At 35.8% G+C, this 20084-nt stretch overlaps 1 protein-coding gene and 1 non-coding gene across 2 annotated transcripts; both read right to left on the reverse strand.

The window, feature by feature from the left end:
- Positions 1 to 7934: 7934 nt before the first annotated feature.
- Positions 7935 to 8016, reverse strand: TRNAS-GCU (transfer RNA serine (anticodon GCU)). Its single transcript has one exon. It is a non-coding gene; the product is annotated as a tRNA-Ser (tRNA).
- A 2848-nt stretch (positions 8017 to 10864) lies between these two features.
- Positions 10865 to 12601, reverse strand: LOC147569210 (heavy metal-associated isoprenylated plant protein 35-like). The gene is made up of 3 exons (XM_086655670.1): positions 12327 to 12601; positions 12159 to 12234; positions 10865 to 12020 (listed from the first exon to the last, which is right to left on the reverse strand). Exons 1-3 carry the CDS (start codon positions 12372 to 12374, stop codon positions 11146 to 11148), a joined length of 999 nt encoding a protein of 332 aa, XP_086511796.1. The 5' UTR covers positions 12375 to 12601; the 3' UTR covers positions 10865 to 11145.
- Between the last annotated feature and the right edge of the window lie 7483 nt (positions 12602 to 20084).

Below are 20084 nucleotides of genomic sequence, written 5' to 3' on the forward strand. Positions count from 1 at the left end.
TTATTATTTTATTGAAAAAGAGAGAGATTTTTATTTCTTTTTTTAACCCTTGAAATTTATTTTGTTTCTTTTTTTCTTACATTAGAATTTTTATTTCTAAGAAGGAAAAGATTATTATTTTTTAAATAGGTAACTTTATTTCTACGAAGGACCATATCATAAATTTTGAGAAGGACTTCTAGACAATATCCCTAATTAAAAAAGGATGTTTGTCCCAGTCATCGTTTTCCCTTCTGTTTTATTATATAGATGTTAGTAGAATTTATTCGGGTTCAACAAATACAAACCATAATTTTCTAACTCCTATGGTGAATCGAACTTAAAGAATTCGTAGGAGGTACATGTAAATTCATGGAAACTATTTGCGCAGTTACTTGGTCATAATCTGAATTTAATCAAGGACATTTGTGATGAATTGATTCATACCCTATTTACTAATTGTGAAGAAATTAGACTGCAGAAAATGATATATGAGGAAGCCAAAAATAAGAGAAAAAAAATCAAATCATAAGTAAATAACACATGTTAGTTAAACTATTTTATTATTAATTTGACCTCAAGGCTTCTACAAAGTCATCATTACCGCTAATCCTTCAATCATAACTACACCTATTAGTGCATGGTTCCCCATTGTCGTCGTTTGTTTTGGGACACTTATTAGAGCAAGAATCTAAACAACCGTCCAATTTCTCTCCACCTGCATTCATTCATCGAGTGTATTATTAATCGATTAAGTACAACACAAAGTTAAAAAAAAATAAAAAAATAAATATTAAAGATTATAAAAGTCGTACCAATTTTAGAGCATTGAGAGGTAGCACAATTTATCTGACATGAATATTCTTTAACGAGATCATCATCATTAATCGATAATGGTGGTGGTCTTTCACATTGAGGTCCACAAACATTAACATTTCCATATCGTAGCATACATTTCATTAAGCATTTTACGTAACAGTCCATACAAAATTTTGCTGTGGCTTTCTCAGTAGACATACCCAATACTAGCACACCTATGATAAAAATTGCTGTGATTGATTTCCCACTCTTCATTTTACCCTCCATTTTCTCTCTATCTCTGAGTTCTGCTGCTTTTAGATTTAATAGAGAAATGAAGTAAAATAGACGCTTAATTTATAGGATTTGAAACATTTCAAACCACAGTTGTTGATAATCAATATAATAAAAGCCATTAATGATAATCTAAATAGGAAACCAAAAATGATTCTAATCTGATCAATACATACACTATAAATAGGGAACCAAGATCTTTAAGATTTCTTCATAATGTTTATACCTTGAATGTCTATCATTAGAGAATTCTATATATTATGAGATCTTACATTATAATTAAATAGGGTGTGATGGGATTCAAATCAATAATAAAAGCCAATATAATAAATAGGGTGTATTGAGAATATTTGGTAATATTGTATTTAGGAATGTCGTATTGAGAATATTAGAAAATATTATATTTAGGAATGTGTTTGGAGATACCTTAGATTTTAGAAAAATAGTTATACGTGTATATTTTCTTGTTATTCTGGATCAAGATAAGATCATTTTATTTTGGTAGTTTTCTTTGTATATATAGAACCCTAAAAGAGAATAAGAGCATCTCCAATGCAAGACTCAATCTTCAAATCTTAAGTGCCAATTAAGACTTTAGAATTTTTTTTGAGAAAAAAACTTCTCTAATCCAAAACTCAATTGAGATCTTAAGATGATGTGGAAGCATTAAGTTTTAAGATGACTCAACTAGAAACTCTATTTTTGAGATCTCTTTTGAGAGTTATAAGTGTCCTAGTAATCAAATTTAATTTTTGGACCAATAGAAAGTCTTTCTTTCTCAACCACTTTTTCCTATTAAATGTATGTACGACATGTGTATCTATTAGAGTTTTTTAGAGTGTTGCATTGGAGAAGGACTTGAATTAGAGACACTCAAGTTAGCCATATAGGAAAGAGAATCTCAATTGAGACTCAACACATAAGCAAAATAGAGTTTTTTTTTTTTAAGTTTTGCATTGGAGATGCTCTAAGACAACTTGATTTTTCGCAATTTATTATGGTATCAGAACCATAGTCGTTTAAAAAATCAAGCATGGCCGACGGTGGGAATAACCCTATCGGTGAGATGAGGAAGACGATGTCACCAGATGCTATTACTTCTCTTGATCATGAGTGATTGATCACTAAAGTTCAACTTAAAGGAGATAATTATGATGAATGGGCTCGTTCGTTTAGAACGACCTTAAGAGCTCGAAAGAAGTTTGGGTTTATTGACGGAACGGTAGTGGAACCAGACCAAAAATCGGGTCACTATAAAGATTAGTGGCAATTAATTATTTGTTGGTTTCTTGGATACGTATTGCTATTGAACCGATGATGCGATCTATAATCGCACACGTGGAAGTAGCACAAGTTCTTTGGATTGATATTCGAGATTGGTTTTCTATCACTAATGGACCACAAATTGAACAATTGAAATCTAAGCTTGTTGATTGCAAACAAAGAGGTATGGCTATTGTAGACTACTATGGTCGACCAATGAAAATTTGGGTTGAACTCGAAAATTATGAACAATTGCCGACATGCAAGTGTGGAAGGTGTACCTATGATATTCGGTCAATTTTGGAGAAGAAGAAAAATTGCATTCGTTTCTTATGGGGTTAGATGAGAATGTGTATGGCACAGTCGGATCAAAAATCTTAGCTCAAGACCCACTTCCTAATCTGAACAAAGTGTACTCAACTTTGATTCAAGAAGAACGAGTCAAAATGATCTCTCGAGGAAAGGATGAACGAGCGGATATCATGACCCTTGCTATCAAAACACAGCCTGATGGACGCGAGAAATCCAACTTGGTATGTTCATATTGCAAGATGACTGGACATGAATCGAAGAGTTGTTTCGCCTTAAATGGATATCCAGAATGGTGCGGTTATCGACCTCGCATCAATGGCAAAGGAAACGAACGAGGAAGGAGCGAATCGAGTACCCGAGGGGGTTGAAGTTATCGAGGTGGTCATCGTGCTAACGTTGTCCAGACTGACTCTACCGAACATAAAACAGTAACTAAGGTAAATGACTTAGTAATACCACCAAAGCTTTCCACTGAACAGTGGCATCAACTTCTTGGGATGTTAGACGGAGCAAAACTTGCTACAACTAAGAAGATGACAGGTAAGTCAGTTTTTTGGATTATAAACACAGGTGCTTTTAACCACATGACAAGAACCTTTCGTGATCTTCTTGATGTGAGAGAGATCAACTCATGTGCCGTGGAATTGTCGGACAGAAGTGTGACTTTGGCCGAGAAAGAAGGAACTATCGTTCTTGACGAAAACTTCATCACGGAAAATGTCTTATATGGGCCATAATGTTTGTCTCACAGTTAACCGACGATTATGATTATTTTGGCGGATTCACTAAAAAGTTATGTTATACATAACCTCACTTCGAGGATCCTGATTGGCGCGGATGAAAGACGCAATGAACTCTATTATTTCCGCGAAATACCACGGGAAGCACAGGCTTTGAATAATAATAAAATGATACTTATTGATGTTTGGCACAAACGTTTGGGGCATCTGTCAATTCAAGTGAGAGAGTTTTTTTTTTTTTTTTGATGAAGGTTCAAGTGAGAGAGTTGGTTCCTGAGTTTATCTTTCAACAAAGTAGTAGTAGTAATAATATCTTGCAGCAGAATTGTGATGTTTCTCAAAAAAAAAAAGTAGAGATTAATTTCCTATTAGTGACAATAAAACGTCTAGTATTTTTTTATTGATTCATTGCGATTTCTGGGGTTCTTATAAGACAACCTCAACTTGTGGTACGTCATATTTCTTAACAGTGGTAGATGATTTTTTTCTCGTGTTGTTTGGATTTACTTACTTGTCGATAAGAAAGAAGCACCGCAAAAATTGAAAATATTTTTCTCAATGATTGAACGACAATTTGAGAAACGTGTAAAAATATTGCGAAGTGATAATGTAACAGAATTTACATGCCTACGTCAATACTTTCTAGATGAAGGAATTGTATTTCCGACATCCTGTGTTGGAATACCTCAACAAAATGGGAGTCTCGAGAGGAAATATCAACATATTTTAAATGCGGTTGGAGCTCTTAGATTTCAAGGATCGCTTCCCATTGATTTTTTGGGAGAATGTATATTAATTGCAGGTTTTGATAAATCGGACTCCATCTTTAGTATTGAACGGGAAAGCACCTTATAGTATATTTGATAATATTGTATTTAGGAATGTAGTATTGAGAATATTAGGAAAATATTGTATCTAGGAATGTGTTTAGGAATACCTTAGATTTTAGGAAAATAGTTATACGTGTGTATGTTCTTGTTATTCTGGATCAAGACAATCATTTTATCTTGGTAATTTTATTTGTATTTATACGGAACCCTGAAAGGTGAAAAAGAAAATTTGATTTTTCGCAATTTATTAGGGTGTTATGTGATTCAAATAATCAAATCTTTTTTAGGATACCCTTCTTGTTAAGTTAGAGCAAGTCTAATGTAGGGGCTCGGGCTCCCAGTTTTGAGAGCCCTTGAATTTTGGGACTTCCTGATGTTTTCCAACTCCAACGTCGGGCTCCCAAATCCAAATTTTGTACATGTGTGGCATTTGTGTTTCAATTTTCAACCATGAAATTACTGGCTCTAACAATTTAAATTATGAATTTCAAATTTTACAAATATTTTGAAGGGAATTTGAAACCATACGATCTCCATTTACTTGCAAGAACAATATTTTGCCACACGTCAAGAGTCGGTGATGCTGATGCAAAAATGTTAACCTCGGTTATCAGTCGGGGAATAGGGACCTCGATGCTAGATCATCCAATTGAGTGATATATGCTCCACCGGGATGATCAACGATTCTCCTCTGAATTCCCGTTCATGCTCTTGAGAACCTGGGGGAAAACTCGCAAATAGTTTAGCAACCTCTCTGACGCTCAAGACAGTCAAATTGCCATTTGCGGTTAAAAAATTGAGTATTGAGTGATCCCTGTGGAACGTATTGAGCTTACCTTGGTGAAGGTGATGCCCTTTCTATAGGCTACTTTGGACCGACTGTGATAAACGATGTAGATGAAACGGTTTCGATCCACTGTTCGGGATTTAAGACTATTGTTCGTAGTTAGGAGATTTAGGATTTCCTTTTCAGTTTATCTCGTATCTAGAATAATTAGAAGTTCATATGTTCAAGGATACTTCGTATATATCATGCTGATTTGATAGATCTTCTAGGAGATGTTTCCTTCTTTGAGACTCTTGAAGCCCAAGGTAATTAAACACTTAGGATCGTAGCCGATTGAGATCTTTAGGACAATTCGGGATTAAGTAGGTAAGCGTGCGGCGCGCTTCTGTCTTTCCATGTTCAATGTATAAGGCGTTGAACTTGCTTACGTGAGCCCCTATTCTTCATGAAAATCCCAGGGCAGACTTGATTGTGTTTAGACGGAACAAGGCTGAAGCTCCAACTGAACTTGCCGACCTCCCGATTCTGGGCTTAGGTAGTGGATCTTTTCTGGGCCAACAGTCATGTTCCCTTGAGACAGGTTGACCGATTGGACTTCTGGTCTATTCTTGACTTCTTGACGTCAGTCAGCGGTTGACTATTTTATGTATCATTAGGTAAGCAAAGATGTTGAACGAGCCTTTGGTGTATTACAAGCTCGTTTTGCTGTTATCCGAGGACCAACACGTTTTTGGAATGTGGAAACACTAGGTATCATGAAGGCACGTATTATAATGCATAACATGATAATCGAAAATGAAAGACCTAACGCGAGTACCGATTTTGATGGAAGTGTTCCAAAACCAGCGTCTGTTGGGGGAAATATCGCCGAAGAAATGTTTGCTCGTCTTGGACGAGTTAAACGCACATAAGTTCATACACAATTAAAGGCAGATCTCGTAGGGCGCTTGTGGAATACCAAAGATCACAACGACGACTGACGAATCTTTTATCGTTAATTTACTTGTTTTTCTGTATTTTAGTTTATATGCATTTTAGTTTAATATGTATATGGCTTTTCAAACAATGAAATATTTATTAAAAAAGTTTACGGTTTAAGAAAATTTAAACATATCTAAATTTCTGAAAATGGGGTCGATCCTTAAAGGGTAAATATATAACAACACACTATAAATTGGTCGGAACTAGGAGGAAGAGGTATAGAAAGTGATTGTACATAACAATAAACCTGTCTATGGATATCTGAATATTCGACATCCGATTCGTAACCGTATCCGAATTTTAAGAAAATATCCGAAATTTCGGATATCGGATACGGGTATATCTGCTTATCGGATCCGATAGATATATGTATTCGCAAAAGTAGTATAAAAAATAATAATATATAATATGTATGGTTGAGATTTATTGTTTAGATCCACTGGTTAAAAATTTAAACTTACAATATAAAATTTTGTTTTTGTTTCGCGTTAATACTATCGGATTCGGATATTCATTTCTAATATCCGTCGGATAATTATCGGATACAGATATGTCTATATCTGATCCGATAAGTTATCGTTTACTACAACATAACAAGTGTAGATCATATTTGATTAACCTTCACTTAGCAAAATGGCCTTCCCTTTAGCTCAATTAGTTGCTCTTCCTTTTAACGTTTTTGTTGAAATATCTAAAAGCTATTAAAATTTAAACATATGATTTCTTTCATTTTCTTTTTTTTTTCAAATTTAGAAGGAAAAATAGTTGGATGTAAGTGCTTGTGGATTAAACCATGTCAAGGAAAACCTCATTAATCTCATCAAAAAAAGGAAAACCCCATTTGGAGAGCAAAGGCAGCAAAATAAAATGAGAGAAATATTAAGAGTATGGCATGAAGTGGGAGAAATACATGAAAATAAATTTGAGCCATAGTTCTTTGATTGATAAGTAAAAAACCCTCATCCTTGAACTAACAAGAACTTGTAGATCCCCACACAGAGTTCAGTAGTTCTTAAATCCGACTACAAATATGTTTTAGGATCTACAGTGGTGTTGCCAGATGTTTATTTTTGTGGGCCACTTTTTATTTTATATTACAGTAATGGTTAATTTCATTTTGGCCTCAATTTATGACATATTTGTTAAGTGTTCTAACAAGACTAGTTTTGTTAGTATTCATTGGTCACTTTTAACAATCAATTTTTTCCTTTCTTTTTTTACTTATATTATAGAGTTTTTCCTTCTCTATTTTCTTTCTTTCTTTCTTACTCGTCTCGCTAGGTCGCCAAAAAAGATCGTCAGAAACAATAGACCTGCCATTTTCGACTACCTTCAACCCAACAAATAATTTTCGTTTTTTTTTCAATTTGTTCCTTCTGTCCACAAAATATAACGAGCATTGTGTTCAGACAAACTATAGGCATGGGCTTTTATCCTTATAGCTATTTATCTTTGTGGAATTAATATTGATCAACGATCCCAAACCACTAACATGAATTGATCAACGACCCTTATTGTTATCTATACACCAAAATCAGTCGAGGAAAAAGAAGACCGGAGACCCACACCCACGCTAACATGAATTGAATTTGAAGAGATGGTAATAGGAGGGTACATGTAAAAACTATATATAGAGAGTACTTGCACACTTAGTTGGTAACTAGATGAATTTAATCTAGAAGGAATAGCATCTCCCATCATGAATCATTCTCATCCAATCTAGTGAAGCTTCTTCAAGTGGATGAGTGACCGTAAAACTTAATATATTCCTTCAACAATGGAAGGAATAGCATTTCTTGATGTACGTCTTCACTCCAATATGCTAGCAAGAAAGATCTATATCTCATTTCATAATTTTCTGAAAAGTAAATTTTATGTATAACTTTGAGAAGTTGTTTTTGTTGGCCGAAAGAAAAGAAAAACAAAAAATAACCAAATTTAAAAATGAAGCGACGCCTGAGAGATTCGAACTCTCGCGGGGAAACCCCATGTACTTAGCAGGCACACGCCTTAACCACTCGGCCAAAGCGTCACTTGTTGATAAGGTTCTTTTTTAGTTTTATATATACCTTCTGGTTACTAAAAAAATTTTGTTGTTATGTATGTACTTAGATGGTAACCTAATTGTTTGGTCATCAGAATATCTAAGTGTTGTGCACAAACAATCTCACATCTATGAGTGAATGAAGGATGATGTTTTTCTTTGTAGGCATACTTTTTTGAAGTCATGACGCTAGAAAACGGCAAAACAAACAACAGCTCTAGATAGCATCTGAGTAGAGTCTTAATTCGCAAAACCGGTGAATGAAAAAGAACAGATATTTAAAAAAGTGGTCTTACCAACTTGGATGAAAAAATTGAGACCACAACCACAACAAGAACTATCACTTTTTTTAAGACATACCACCATTATAACATCAATGTCTGAAATGGTACAAATATGGGCTCCATTACCATTCACTTACAGTTCCTTTTAAGTACATGTACTAATCATACAAATGGGACTTGATTCAGATGACATGAAAAAACAAGAACAAGAAAGATTGATTGAAGGAATCAGATTCAAAGCTACAAAACAAATCTGCCCCCAACAAAAATCCAGGATCAAATAATAGAGACATATATAAATTAAATTAAATATTATATGATGATCTCCATTTATGTATGTGGGTATGGTATTAATGAAATTGGATTAGGGTTTTGATTCTCTTGAAACATTATGCAATTTGTTTAATTCCTTTGATCTAAATACCATGGTCATTTCAACCCAACATATCTTATCTCAACTTTTCTACTTTGATGATATCCTTCTCCCTCTTCCCTTTTTTTTTACTCTTTTATAGCTTTTGGGTCCTCCTAACTAACCTCTCAATACTCTTAAGGATCCAAAGTCCTTTAAAAAGATATACTTCTTGGTTCTTTTCTCCTCATATATACAATATCCATAGATTTAATTTGCAGATATTTAAACTGATAGTATACTAGATAGTGATTATTTACATGTTGTCGAATGATTTTTGTATGTAAAGTTGAACATTCATTTGCACTCCGCAACAATATATTGAGAAGGTTTTTAGACAACCGAAATGCAATTCTTACATAAACCACATTATAAGACCATATGGTTTTTTATCTCCCATTTTTACCATGTAGAATCATAACTACGATAACATAAATGTATGTAGTAGTCGTAATGTCATGTGTATCTACTTCAAATTACCATGAACAATTTATTACTCCCTCAGTCCCAAAAAGAATGACCTATTTTGAAAACACAACTTTTTAAGGGAACATCATTAATTGGAGTTTGACTTTAAAAAATAACATGGTTTTTCCAATTGTAACCTCATTAACTTTTGTAATTTACAATGAAAAAGTTGAATTTACTTTTAAATAAAGTTGTCATTAAATTTATAGTAATGGGTATTGTTGGAAAGAGCGAAAAGTTCTTTTCTTTATTTTTAGAAACAGGACACTAAAATGGGACAATCCAAAATAGAAATTAGGTCATTCAATATGGGATGGAGGGAGTATTAGTTATTCTGTTTGTCTGATTTTCTCTAATTCTGCAAAACCATATCAGACTAATTATATTCAATAAGTAAGTACATATGGTTATTGATCAATTAGGCATTTTTATAAAGTTATATCTCATGGCATATTCTCAAAACTATAAACGGTAAAGATAGGGTATAAGTGACCATCCCAAACCTGTCTCATTGAAGAGAATTAAATTCATAAAAAGTGCAAATCAATTAGGATTGAGTGAATATTAGTAAAGGTTAAGTTGTTATAGATCTCCATAATGTGTTAAGTCAAATGAAAGGATTGTAGTGAGAGAATAAAGACCCATGGAGCTTTCCGGAATATGGAAAAGAGAGGTGAGGAAATTGGAGAGTTGGCCTTTTGGGTATTAATTCTCATCAATTGGTTTGAGAAAGTTAAGTCTTCATATTCTTTTCAAAGATATGAGAAAGAGAATCATCTCCCCTTAAAATTCTATAGTAGTAGTAGTAGAGAGAGACAGAGAGTGAGAGAGGCTAGCAATGAGCTGACAATGACCTCATAACCTTTACCGATAGAAAGAGAATGGAAAGGAAAAAATATGACTATATGTGTGCTTATGTGCCCTTGAAACTATAGTCATTGGATGCTTATAAGAAGTCTTGAATATTAATTGAGTAATTGAGTTGATAGAATACGCATAATAAAGCAGGGACGGAACCAGAACTAAAGATCAAGGGGGCCAAACTCAAAATGAAACATAGTAGTCTCAAAACTAAGTTTACAATTTAAAAAATGGGTAGTTTCAAGGGATCGCACCGGGATTACTTTTTTTTTTTTGATGAAAATCACCGGGGTTACTTAGGTTATAAGCCCACATTCCTACCAAGAAGCCTTCAACACTTTCTTGCAAGTTTCACGTATCCTATGGACTAATACAGTAATCCTCATGAATTATCGCTGCACATGAAATCACTACGGCTAGGTCGAGGGGGGCCATACCCCCCTCAGGCCTAGCGTTAGTTCTGTCCCTACAATAAAGTAATTAAACTCTCTATTTATATTATGAATTCTGTTGTTAAGATAAAGTCCACATCTAAATCAATTCCAACTAAATTTTTTAAAATGAAGTTCAAATGAAGACCTTTAGTACAAAAATTTGCTAGGTAGAGCACTAGCGTTAGGCGAGTTGTTGATCTATAACAAAATCGAACACTTAATGTTTACAGTGAAAGATTATACCTCTTTCTACTCCAACCAAGAGTTGTTAATACTTACCTCCTTATTCACATCCGTATTTATTTGTTTCCTCTTCAATAGTCAATACTTGTGTAAACATTACTAAGTTTTATCATGAGAGAGAGAGGGAGATTAAATTTCAGATAACCAATAACATTTAATTAGTGAAAGATGGTGCTAATTAAATTCTTAACTACCACAACATTACAAAACTAATACTACTATTATCAATAAAACCAAAAACCAAGCTCTAAATTGAGTAATTAACCCTTGTCATTAAACTAATCCATCCTAAAGCAGTACTCCTCTAACCAGTCCATTTTTTCAATTTACACTTAAACCCCTACCACTTCCACCAAAGTACATAACCTCTTGCCGATCGGCTCGGCCTTAAAAACTCCTAACCCCTTCATCTTTCTCACATAATGAAACACCTGTCTTCATTTTCACTTTCATCCTCATCACTTACAATCTCAAAGAAATCCGACTGCTGAGACGACTCGTAGATTCCTGATTGCACGAACTTACTATATGTATATTCCTCTCGTGGAGTATAATACGATGTACCACCGTGGTTTGCGGTAGGGTATATTGTACTATAACTCATTAAATACACTGGATTATAAGTAGGCGCACCGTATGTTGTATACGGAGCATATGTATATGCCTGCTGATGTGGCGGACTGTGATTAAGGTTAATAGCAGATAAAGGCGGGCCCTGAGAATTAGGTGGTGATGGTGATTCAGTGTTTCCTGTTGTACCAACAGAAGTATTGACCTCATCAGGTTTACTTGCAGTCTTGTTGTTGTTGTTATTACCTTTTTGCCCTTTCTTTCCTTTCTTTTTACCACTTTTGCCTCCAGTAGGAGCATTACTTTTCTCAGGTGGAACTCCTTCCTTTTCACTACCCTTTTTGTCCACCGGCGCCGGCTGAGACTGCTTCCCGGACGGTGGCTTGCCGTCCGGCTTCTTTCCGTCGGAGGGTTTTTGACTGTCACCGTTACATTTAACAGACTTTTCTTTTACTTCAACATTTGGATTATCAGTAGTTGTTGATTTCTTCTGAACTTGATGATCAACATCATTTCCTTCTTCTTCAATGGATTTTGGGTCTTTCTGTTTTTCTTTGTTCTTCCCTTTATCCTTCTTTTTCTCTTTGTTTTCAGACTTTTCAGGCCAGATTTCAGCATGTTTCCCTGTTTTCACCAGTTTCTTAACTAGGGTTTCTGCTTCAACATCTCCTGTTACTGTAACTTTGTGTTGTTGTGAATCAATTGTTATTGTGTAAACCCCTGTTTTTACAGAGAGAGAAAGTGAAATGAATAAGAGAAATTGAAATTAAAATTGATTTTGAAGGATACCTGAAGTTAGAAAAAACAGAGGAAATCTGAGAAAAACAGAGGATTGAGTTATATAGTTCATTATTATACCATCAATACTTTGAAGAACTTTCTTCACTTTTTTTTTGCAACCTTCACAGTGGATGGATACTTTCAAAACCAGTTTCTATAAAATAAGAAGATGAGATTAAGAAACATTTAATGGAGAAGAGACTGAAGAAAAAGAAGAAATGGGTAAATTTAAAACCTTTAATTTACCTGATATTTCAGAGGACCTGAGGATTCTTCGACTGCTGTTTCTGCCATTAGAACAAGCAGATATAGTGAGAGAGAAGGGAGAGTTTGGAGGGAAGTGGGGAAGTTAATGTGATACTACAAATGAAGTGAGATGGGGAGAATAAAAGCAAGAGCTAGAGCCCAGAGAGAGAGAGAGAGAGGGAGTGTGTTGTGGAGTTGTGGTTGGTGAAAGAAGCATGAGAGTACAAACAAGAGAGAGATTGAGAGAACAATGATGACTGGGGGACTCCCTGGGCATATTCCCAAGTAGGGGCGGGAATCGGTTCGCGCAGAAAACAGACATTAAGTCAACCGGTCCGGGCGGAACGGGCATAAGTCTTAAGTGTCCATTCGGACATCCGGACAAAACGAACGGACATTTCGGATTTTTCTCTAACAAAGTGTCCGTCCGTGGCCGTTTTGATAGTCGGGCAAACCGGGTATCGGTCGGTCGGGCACCGGTTACTAATGAACAAATAAAAAAAAAATTATCCGAAATAAAAAATGTTCAGTAAGTAAATACAAACTTTCTAAACTCCCACTTTACAATTCCAAAAAGTATATGAATACAAAATTAAAAGATAATCATTGAAATTTCTTATGGATTACTATTGGTTGTATTCTTCTTCACATGGATTACGATCGGTGCATTGTGGGTTCAAGGGTTATTGATGAGATATTAAGATTTTGGAGGAGAAAGAGACTAGAGAAGTAGAGAGGTGAAGATAAGATTAAGAAAAGTGAGTTCTAGGGTTATATATATTTTTACTCTTGAAATCTAACGGTTGTAGCTAATCCTACAAATCTAAAGGCTTAAAATCAATCATATAGGCGGGCGGGTATAACGGATAGGATAAACGAACGGGTATGGACGGATTCGGTAAGGTGGACAATATAAGTGGGCGGATTCGGTCGGACCACCGGGTAAGGACCTATGACCGCGTCCTTCCGCTTAAGCTCTTTCGGTCGGGTGGATACGGACCGATTCGGGCAACGGACGGTCACGGACGCTTCGAACTCGGGCGGTCCTGGGCGGATTCCGAGTTTCCAGACCAAAATCCCACCCCTACTCCCAGGTGTACTCCCCCTCATAATGACAAGGTCTTTTTGGTCTTTTCACAGTTTTGTCACATTGAAAAGACCAAAATGGCCTTGTCTTGTGAAGGGGAGTACACTTGGAAGTATGGGTGGGAATTGGTTCGGACCGGTCGGTACCGGACTCTAACTTCATCGAACCGGTCGACTCGGGCATAAATTGTTGGTGACCACCTATTTACTCGAGCGGACTCGGCGGTCACTCTCAAGAATTCTTTGTCCATTGACCGTCCAAGACCGTTTATTTTACCGAGCCAGTCGGACACCAGTCGGTCTCAGTCCGGACTTTCCAATAAAATTTACTTAAATTCAGAAATTTATTTTTATTACCACAAACAAAATTACTTACAAATGAAGATGTTTAACCAAGAAATCAAAAGTAAATATAAAAAAGAAAAAAACACCGTTGATCATCATTTGACAAGATATAATTAAGCCATGTACTAATGTTTGGTCTTCCAGAAGACTACACGACTATAGCCAACAACCATCTTATATTCATATGTCTATAAAGATTCAACGGTCAACTTCTAAAAATGAGGATAGTTTAGTCGGTCAACCTATTCGGTCATTCTTACCGGTCGGTTATTTAGACGGTCAATGTTGGTCGGACGGTCCTTCGACATAGAATTTTGACCGTTACCGTCCTTCAATTCTTTCGGGCCGGTCGGACACTAACCGCTATGACCATCGGGTGTTCATGGACACTTTTCATCTCGGTCGAACAGGTCGGATAGCGGTTCGGATCTTTTTCCCACCCCTACTTGGAAGGCTATATAGTAGAGAGACAAACCATCGGGTGTTCATGGACACTTTTCATCTCGGTCGAACAGGTCGGATAGCGGTTCGGATTTTTTTCCCACCCCTACTTGGAAGGCTATATAGTAGAGAGACAAACCGAGAAAGAATAAGGCCCCATGTTTAAGGACCCCCACTTGGTATGAAGGACTACCTAAGAAATTTTTTATTTTGTTCGTATAGGACTTATACCAATTACCAATTGGTAGGCGGTCGGTGGGTGATTTGGGGAATAAGAAAAATATCTAGAGTTGCAAAGACTTTTTATGAAATCAACTATCAGAGTGAAACCATTTTGAGTGAAGTGGTTTTCTCTCTTTTTCCTCTCATCTCTCTTTCTCTTCCCTCTCTCTTACTATCTAGTCGTTTTTCGATGAAAAAATCGCCGAAAAATGGCACTAATTTGGAATTTTCCCTTGACTGGTTTGGGGGATCACCAACCAGTGTAGTGGTTTGCGGTTCTCCTGTACCATTCATGTTTGGGAGAACCCAAACCACTGACCGGATCTGGTTCGCCTTTCCAGCGAGGGGATAGGATTAAATAAAGAGAGAAAAAGGAGAGGGAGAAGTAAAGAGAGAAATCGATAGAGAGGAGTAGAGAGAGAAATTGAGAGGGATGAGTAAAGAGAAGAAAGATAAATGGAGGTTGTAGTTTTATTGGAAGGAGAGAAGAAGAAGAATAAGAAAAGTAAAATATGGTGGTGGTCGGAGTTAAAGGTGGTGACCGGAGTTGGTGGTAAGAGATGAGGAAGAAGAAGATGACTTGTTTCCCTTTAAAATTTTGTACCCAAAAAGTTCGTTAAAATTCACGTCTTCTATATAAAATTTTCTATCCCGAATAATTGTCTTATTTTCCCAAATCACCCACCATGTAAACAACCTTTTACATTTGTACCTTTCTCACCGTCACCAAGGTCGTTGCTGCCACCACGCAGTAGCATTACACAACCAGTCTGGCACAACTAGTCTCGTCACCATCATCATTTTCGTTGTGTTCATCTTCATCAACCTCTCGTTTTTCATTTTTTCTGACAATAAAAGAGATTTTCGTATTAAGTGTCTTTGGTCAGAGACAAAGGAGCAGTTTTCTTCTGCCTTTTAACTAAAAAGAAAGGAAAGAGAAGTTATACGATTCAATGAAATTGAAATTCTTATGTAAAGAACTTTTAAAATTATGTCCAAATAATAAATAAAGTACATATTGGATTTTAAGTTGTGTCTATTTAGGAAAATAAAGACTGATGTTCCGTGCCCCTATGCACCAAGAAGGGTCCCTATACAAGCCATAAACAACAAATGCAATTTGATAAAATATGCTAAGTTGCAAACAAGCTAAGAAAAGACAGAAGAGGCCTTGGTTAGTTGGTCTTTTTTAGTAAAAGTTTGAATGAGTAAAGCTATCTTTATCAAATTAGGGTTTAAATTAGTGGCGTAAGATTTAATATGAGTTTACTTTTTTATTGTATGTTCTGTTTTTTATAAAGTAGTTCTGTAATTCTGTTTAATTATTGGGTGGTATCTTTGTTAATCACTAAAACCAACAAACAAAACAGCATACTAGGTCAGTATACGTGATGGAGCTCCATGCACTCATGCATGGGATTTTGTGTTTGGGACCACCAAAATCACTCGAGTCATAAAAGTTTAATCAAAATTAATTTGATGATAACGACATTTGAGAATTATAACTCTCTAATCCTTGAAGTTATCATCTTCACAACTTCAATATGAGAGTTTGAAAATAAAAATACAATAACATTAATGAACTTATAACAGACGATTATCTAATGGTGTAAATAACATCATAAATTTAAGGTTTAGAGCCAAATGTTTTATGTGACGGAGAAATCTCTTAAGGAACATAGTTTATTCAATTTTAACATATAGCAGTTAAAAATAACAGAATATGCTACAAAAGGAAACTTTCCTAGTTTTAGATAGGAATATAACATCTATCTAAAGTGAGAAAGTCTATCAAGGAAGAGAAATAGAACAGACTCGAAAACAGAAACTATAAATTTTATAGTACTATTCATTTCTAGTCTATGTGATACACTGCTACATATTCTAGCATCTAATTTCTAAATCTTACTTTTCTTTGTCCTTTAAAGTTTTATTCTACAAGTTGTTCTTGTTGGGACTATGGGGAAGATAAGAGATCTCCTCCATGATGTTGTTGTAAAATATCAAAAGCTAAGTCCCCTGTAAATTTGAAAATGATTCTATTTTTATTTTTTTTGAACAATTTGAAAATGATTCTAAGAAAACTATTTGAAGCTAATGTTGTAATAAATGGCACTTCAAATTGGTATAGGCCCAAAATTTTTTTTTTTTTTGTTGAAAGAGGCCCAAAAGGTTTTGATGATGTGCACCTTGTAACCCACTTCAAATTGTTATTACTTAGTCAAATAGAAGGCAATAAAGATGAGGGTATAAAAGTCTTCATTTCAATAAAGAAGAGCACGTTTTCAACATTTGATAGCCCAAGTGGACGATAATGTTGACATAAACTCTAAAATCCTGGTAGTCCCGAGTTCGATTCTCAGATGAAGTATATTCCATGGTTTATTGAACTTGAATTAGTAAAGTTTAAATATTGTAATAAATTTGTCGGATTTTAGGTCATGTTTAGTCGGGCTTTAGACTTCTTTCATTATTCATTTAATTTAGGCAGTTATCGTGCTTATTGATGATGATGCATAAAATGTCCAGACGTTGACTAACGTCTGAAGAGTCAAGGTCAGACCTGAAGTCTACTGGGTCAACCTGGCTTAAGGCAGCAGGACCGCTGAGCCCCTGATGGTCCACCAATCATTCCCCTAACTGGGAGGTCGGCGAGAAGATACCAGTCCTGCAAGACGCCCTTGGCATGGACAGATCAGCCCTGGGATCTTCAGAGGAGTAAGGGGGGTCCAAACAGATCCGGCCAATGTCTTACGCCCAGAACTGGGAAGGCAGCAGCGCTAGGCGATCTACCGACTTAATCTCGAATCTTCCAGAAAGATCTCAGTCGGCTGCATATCTCGAAGTGTTTAAGCCAGCTTGAATACCACGTAACTAAAGGAGGAAACTTCTCTTCCAGAATCTATCACATCGACAAGATATATACGAAGGATCCTTGAACTTAGGAACTTCCACTTATCAAAGATCTGAGATAGACTCTAAGAGAAACCCTAGATACTCAAGAGAGGAAACTTTCTCTTTGGTCTGACGGCAACCGCCTCACCACCGCCACTAATCATAGTCGGCCTAACATCGCCTATAAAAGGCCCCCCACATCGTCCTTCCCAGGACACGATCTCTTTACCCAAAAAAGATCACCCAAAACTCAAAGTTCTCATAACTCGCCCCTAAAAGGATCAATCAATATTCATTCTTTTACTGCAGAGAGCACCCTAACTGGCTTGAGCGTCGGAGCGGTTTTCGAACCCTTTGTAGGTTTTCCCCCCTTTTGGGAACAGACGAACAAGAACAGGAGCAAGGAGCTGGAGCAAGGAGCGAGGAGCAGAGCAGGAAGCAAAGCAGGAGGCAGAGCAGGAGGCAGAACAGGGAGCAGGAACTCGAAGCCAACAACACTCAACTTAACAGAATAATCGAACATAACGGAGGCTGTCATGCATTAACTCCTTATTTCATGCTGATCTGAAAGAAAACCATTTTTTGACATCAGCACTTATCACATTTTAACGATGTATCAATAGCTTAAAATGACCAACGTATAACGTAGTCGATTTCTCACAAAAAAAAAAAACAAGTTACAACTTAGAAGTAGGTGAATTGTGAAATAAGGGCTTAACTTAAATATATATTTTTTTAAAATATTTTGCTTGTGCTACACTACTTGGATTGAATTTTTTTTTTTTTTTTTTTTGTTGAAATAGATAATTATATTAAAACTAGAACTTAAGAGTCTTATTACAATACATATTAGAAACTATATAAGGAACATTCTTTCATGATTGCGTCTTATTCCTCTTCCTTGCCCATTTTGCCAATTTGTCTGCCGCTTGATTGAATTTCCTATTCGTGTAAGAGAATTTAACTATTTCCAGCCTTTGCTTGATGTCCTGTATTTATTTGATATGAATGTTGGATTGCCATTGTATTTCATTCCTCTTATTTTGTAAATATTGAATGATATTGATGTTATCGCTTTCTATGATGATCTTGCTATAGTTGTGGGATTCAGCCCATAACATACCATTTAGTATTGCGATTGCTTCACTTTCCTCTGCATTTCTGCTTCTAGTGGTGGTGGCATAAGCTTCCAGAAATTTAGATTCATTGTTGTGAATAATCAGACTTGTACCTGCAACATTTTGTATATCAATGAAGGAAGCATCTACATTAATTTTCACGAAAGACCTGTCAGGAGGGTTCCATTTTCCTTGTGTTGTTTTGGTAGTGAAAATATTATTGTCTATATGTTTGGGGAAAGTATTAATCATATTTATTATTTTCTCAAGTGAATTGATCTCATGTTGAAAGCAATGGTCGCAACGAACTTTCCATATATTCCATAGAATTGTAGCATAATGTATATTATTAATTGTGCTACTACTATGTGATTTCTGTTCCCATGTAAATATCCATTCCGCCACCGAGGATATATGTTCCGAAATAATATTGAAGTAGAACCATATATTTTTTGCCATTTGACAATGAAGTAAAGCATGATCTATAGATTCGATTTCGTTGCAATTAGGGCAGTTCAAGTTCTTATCAATGTATTTTCCTATTCTTTCCCTAACCGGGAGAGCTTTGACACATATTTTCCAAATGAAAATCTTAATTCTAGGGATGACTGGTATGGCCCATATGAAATTCCAGTTGGGTGATAATGGTATAGGTGAATTCATCCTGATGCATAGATTTTGATATAGGGATTTTACCGAGAATTGACCAGATTTGGTAAGGGTCCATTTTCTTTGATCTTCGTCATTACCTGCTATCAGAATTGACAAAATTAAATTTCTTGTATTGCTATCGAAAGTATTATTGAGCAAAGCCTCATTCCATTTATCCTGATCTATCAATTGCGAAACTTTAGACAAATGAGAGTTAGTTTGATTGCTCGGGGGGTGGGAGAGTGTTGGAATCCAATTATCCTTCCAAATTTCAATTTTTTCGCCATTATGAACTTCCCAAGTGGTAAATTTTTCAATATTATTAAGTTGTTTGCTAATATTTTTCCAATGCCAAAAGTGGTGAGGCTTAGCTATACCCGGATTGTCCATATTATTAAAGTACTTTGCTTTAAGGAATTGAACCCAAATTGATTTGGGTTCCGATTTAATTCTCCAGGCTAGCTTACTAAGCATCGCTTGGTTATCCAGCTCCGGGGAGTGAATACCAAGACCTCCTAACTTTTTAGGACGGCAAATCGTGGATCAGCTTTTAGTACAAATACCATTAGACTTACCCCACCAAAACGACTTTTGCATAGTCGAAATGCTTTTGCTTATACCCTTGGGGAGGGTAAAGCATTGCATTTGGTATCGGGGTACGGCCGCCGCTATTGTCGAGATGACAATAGTGCGCCCAGCTTGAGAAAGGAAACTGTAATTCCATTTCTCTAACTTGTTCTTAATCTTAATTAGAATATCATTGAAAACCCTCTTCTTCTGCGCACCAATAAATAATTGGGCGCCCAGATATTTCTCCGAGGTAGAAGCATATTTAACTTTAAGCGTTCGCATGATTAATCTTTTGAACTTGGGATGTGAATTTTTGGAGTAGAAAATGTTGGATTTACTGTAGTTTATCATTTGTCCTGACGCATCACAAAAGATTTTAAGGATATTTTTGAGTGTATGAATGTTGTCTAGAGAATTCCGACCAAAAATG

This window comes from Eschscholzia californica, unplaced genomic scaffold (genome assembly GCF_041429995.1).
Source record: "Eschscholzia californica isolate CP2 unplaced genomic scaffold, dmEscCali1.0.p SCAF_1, whole genome shotgun sequence".
NCBI classification, from domain to species: Eukaryota; Viridiplantae; Streptophyta; class Magnoliopsida; order Ranunculales; family Papaveraceae; genus Eschscholzia; species Eschscholzia californica.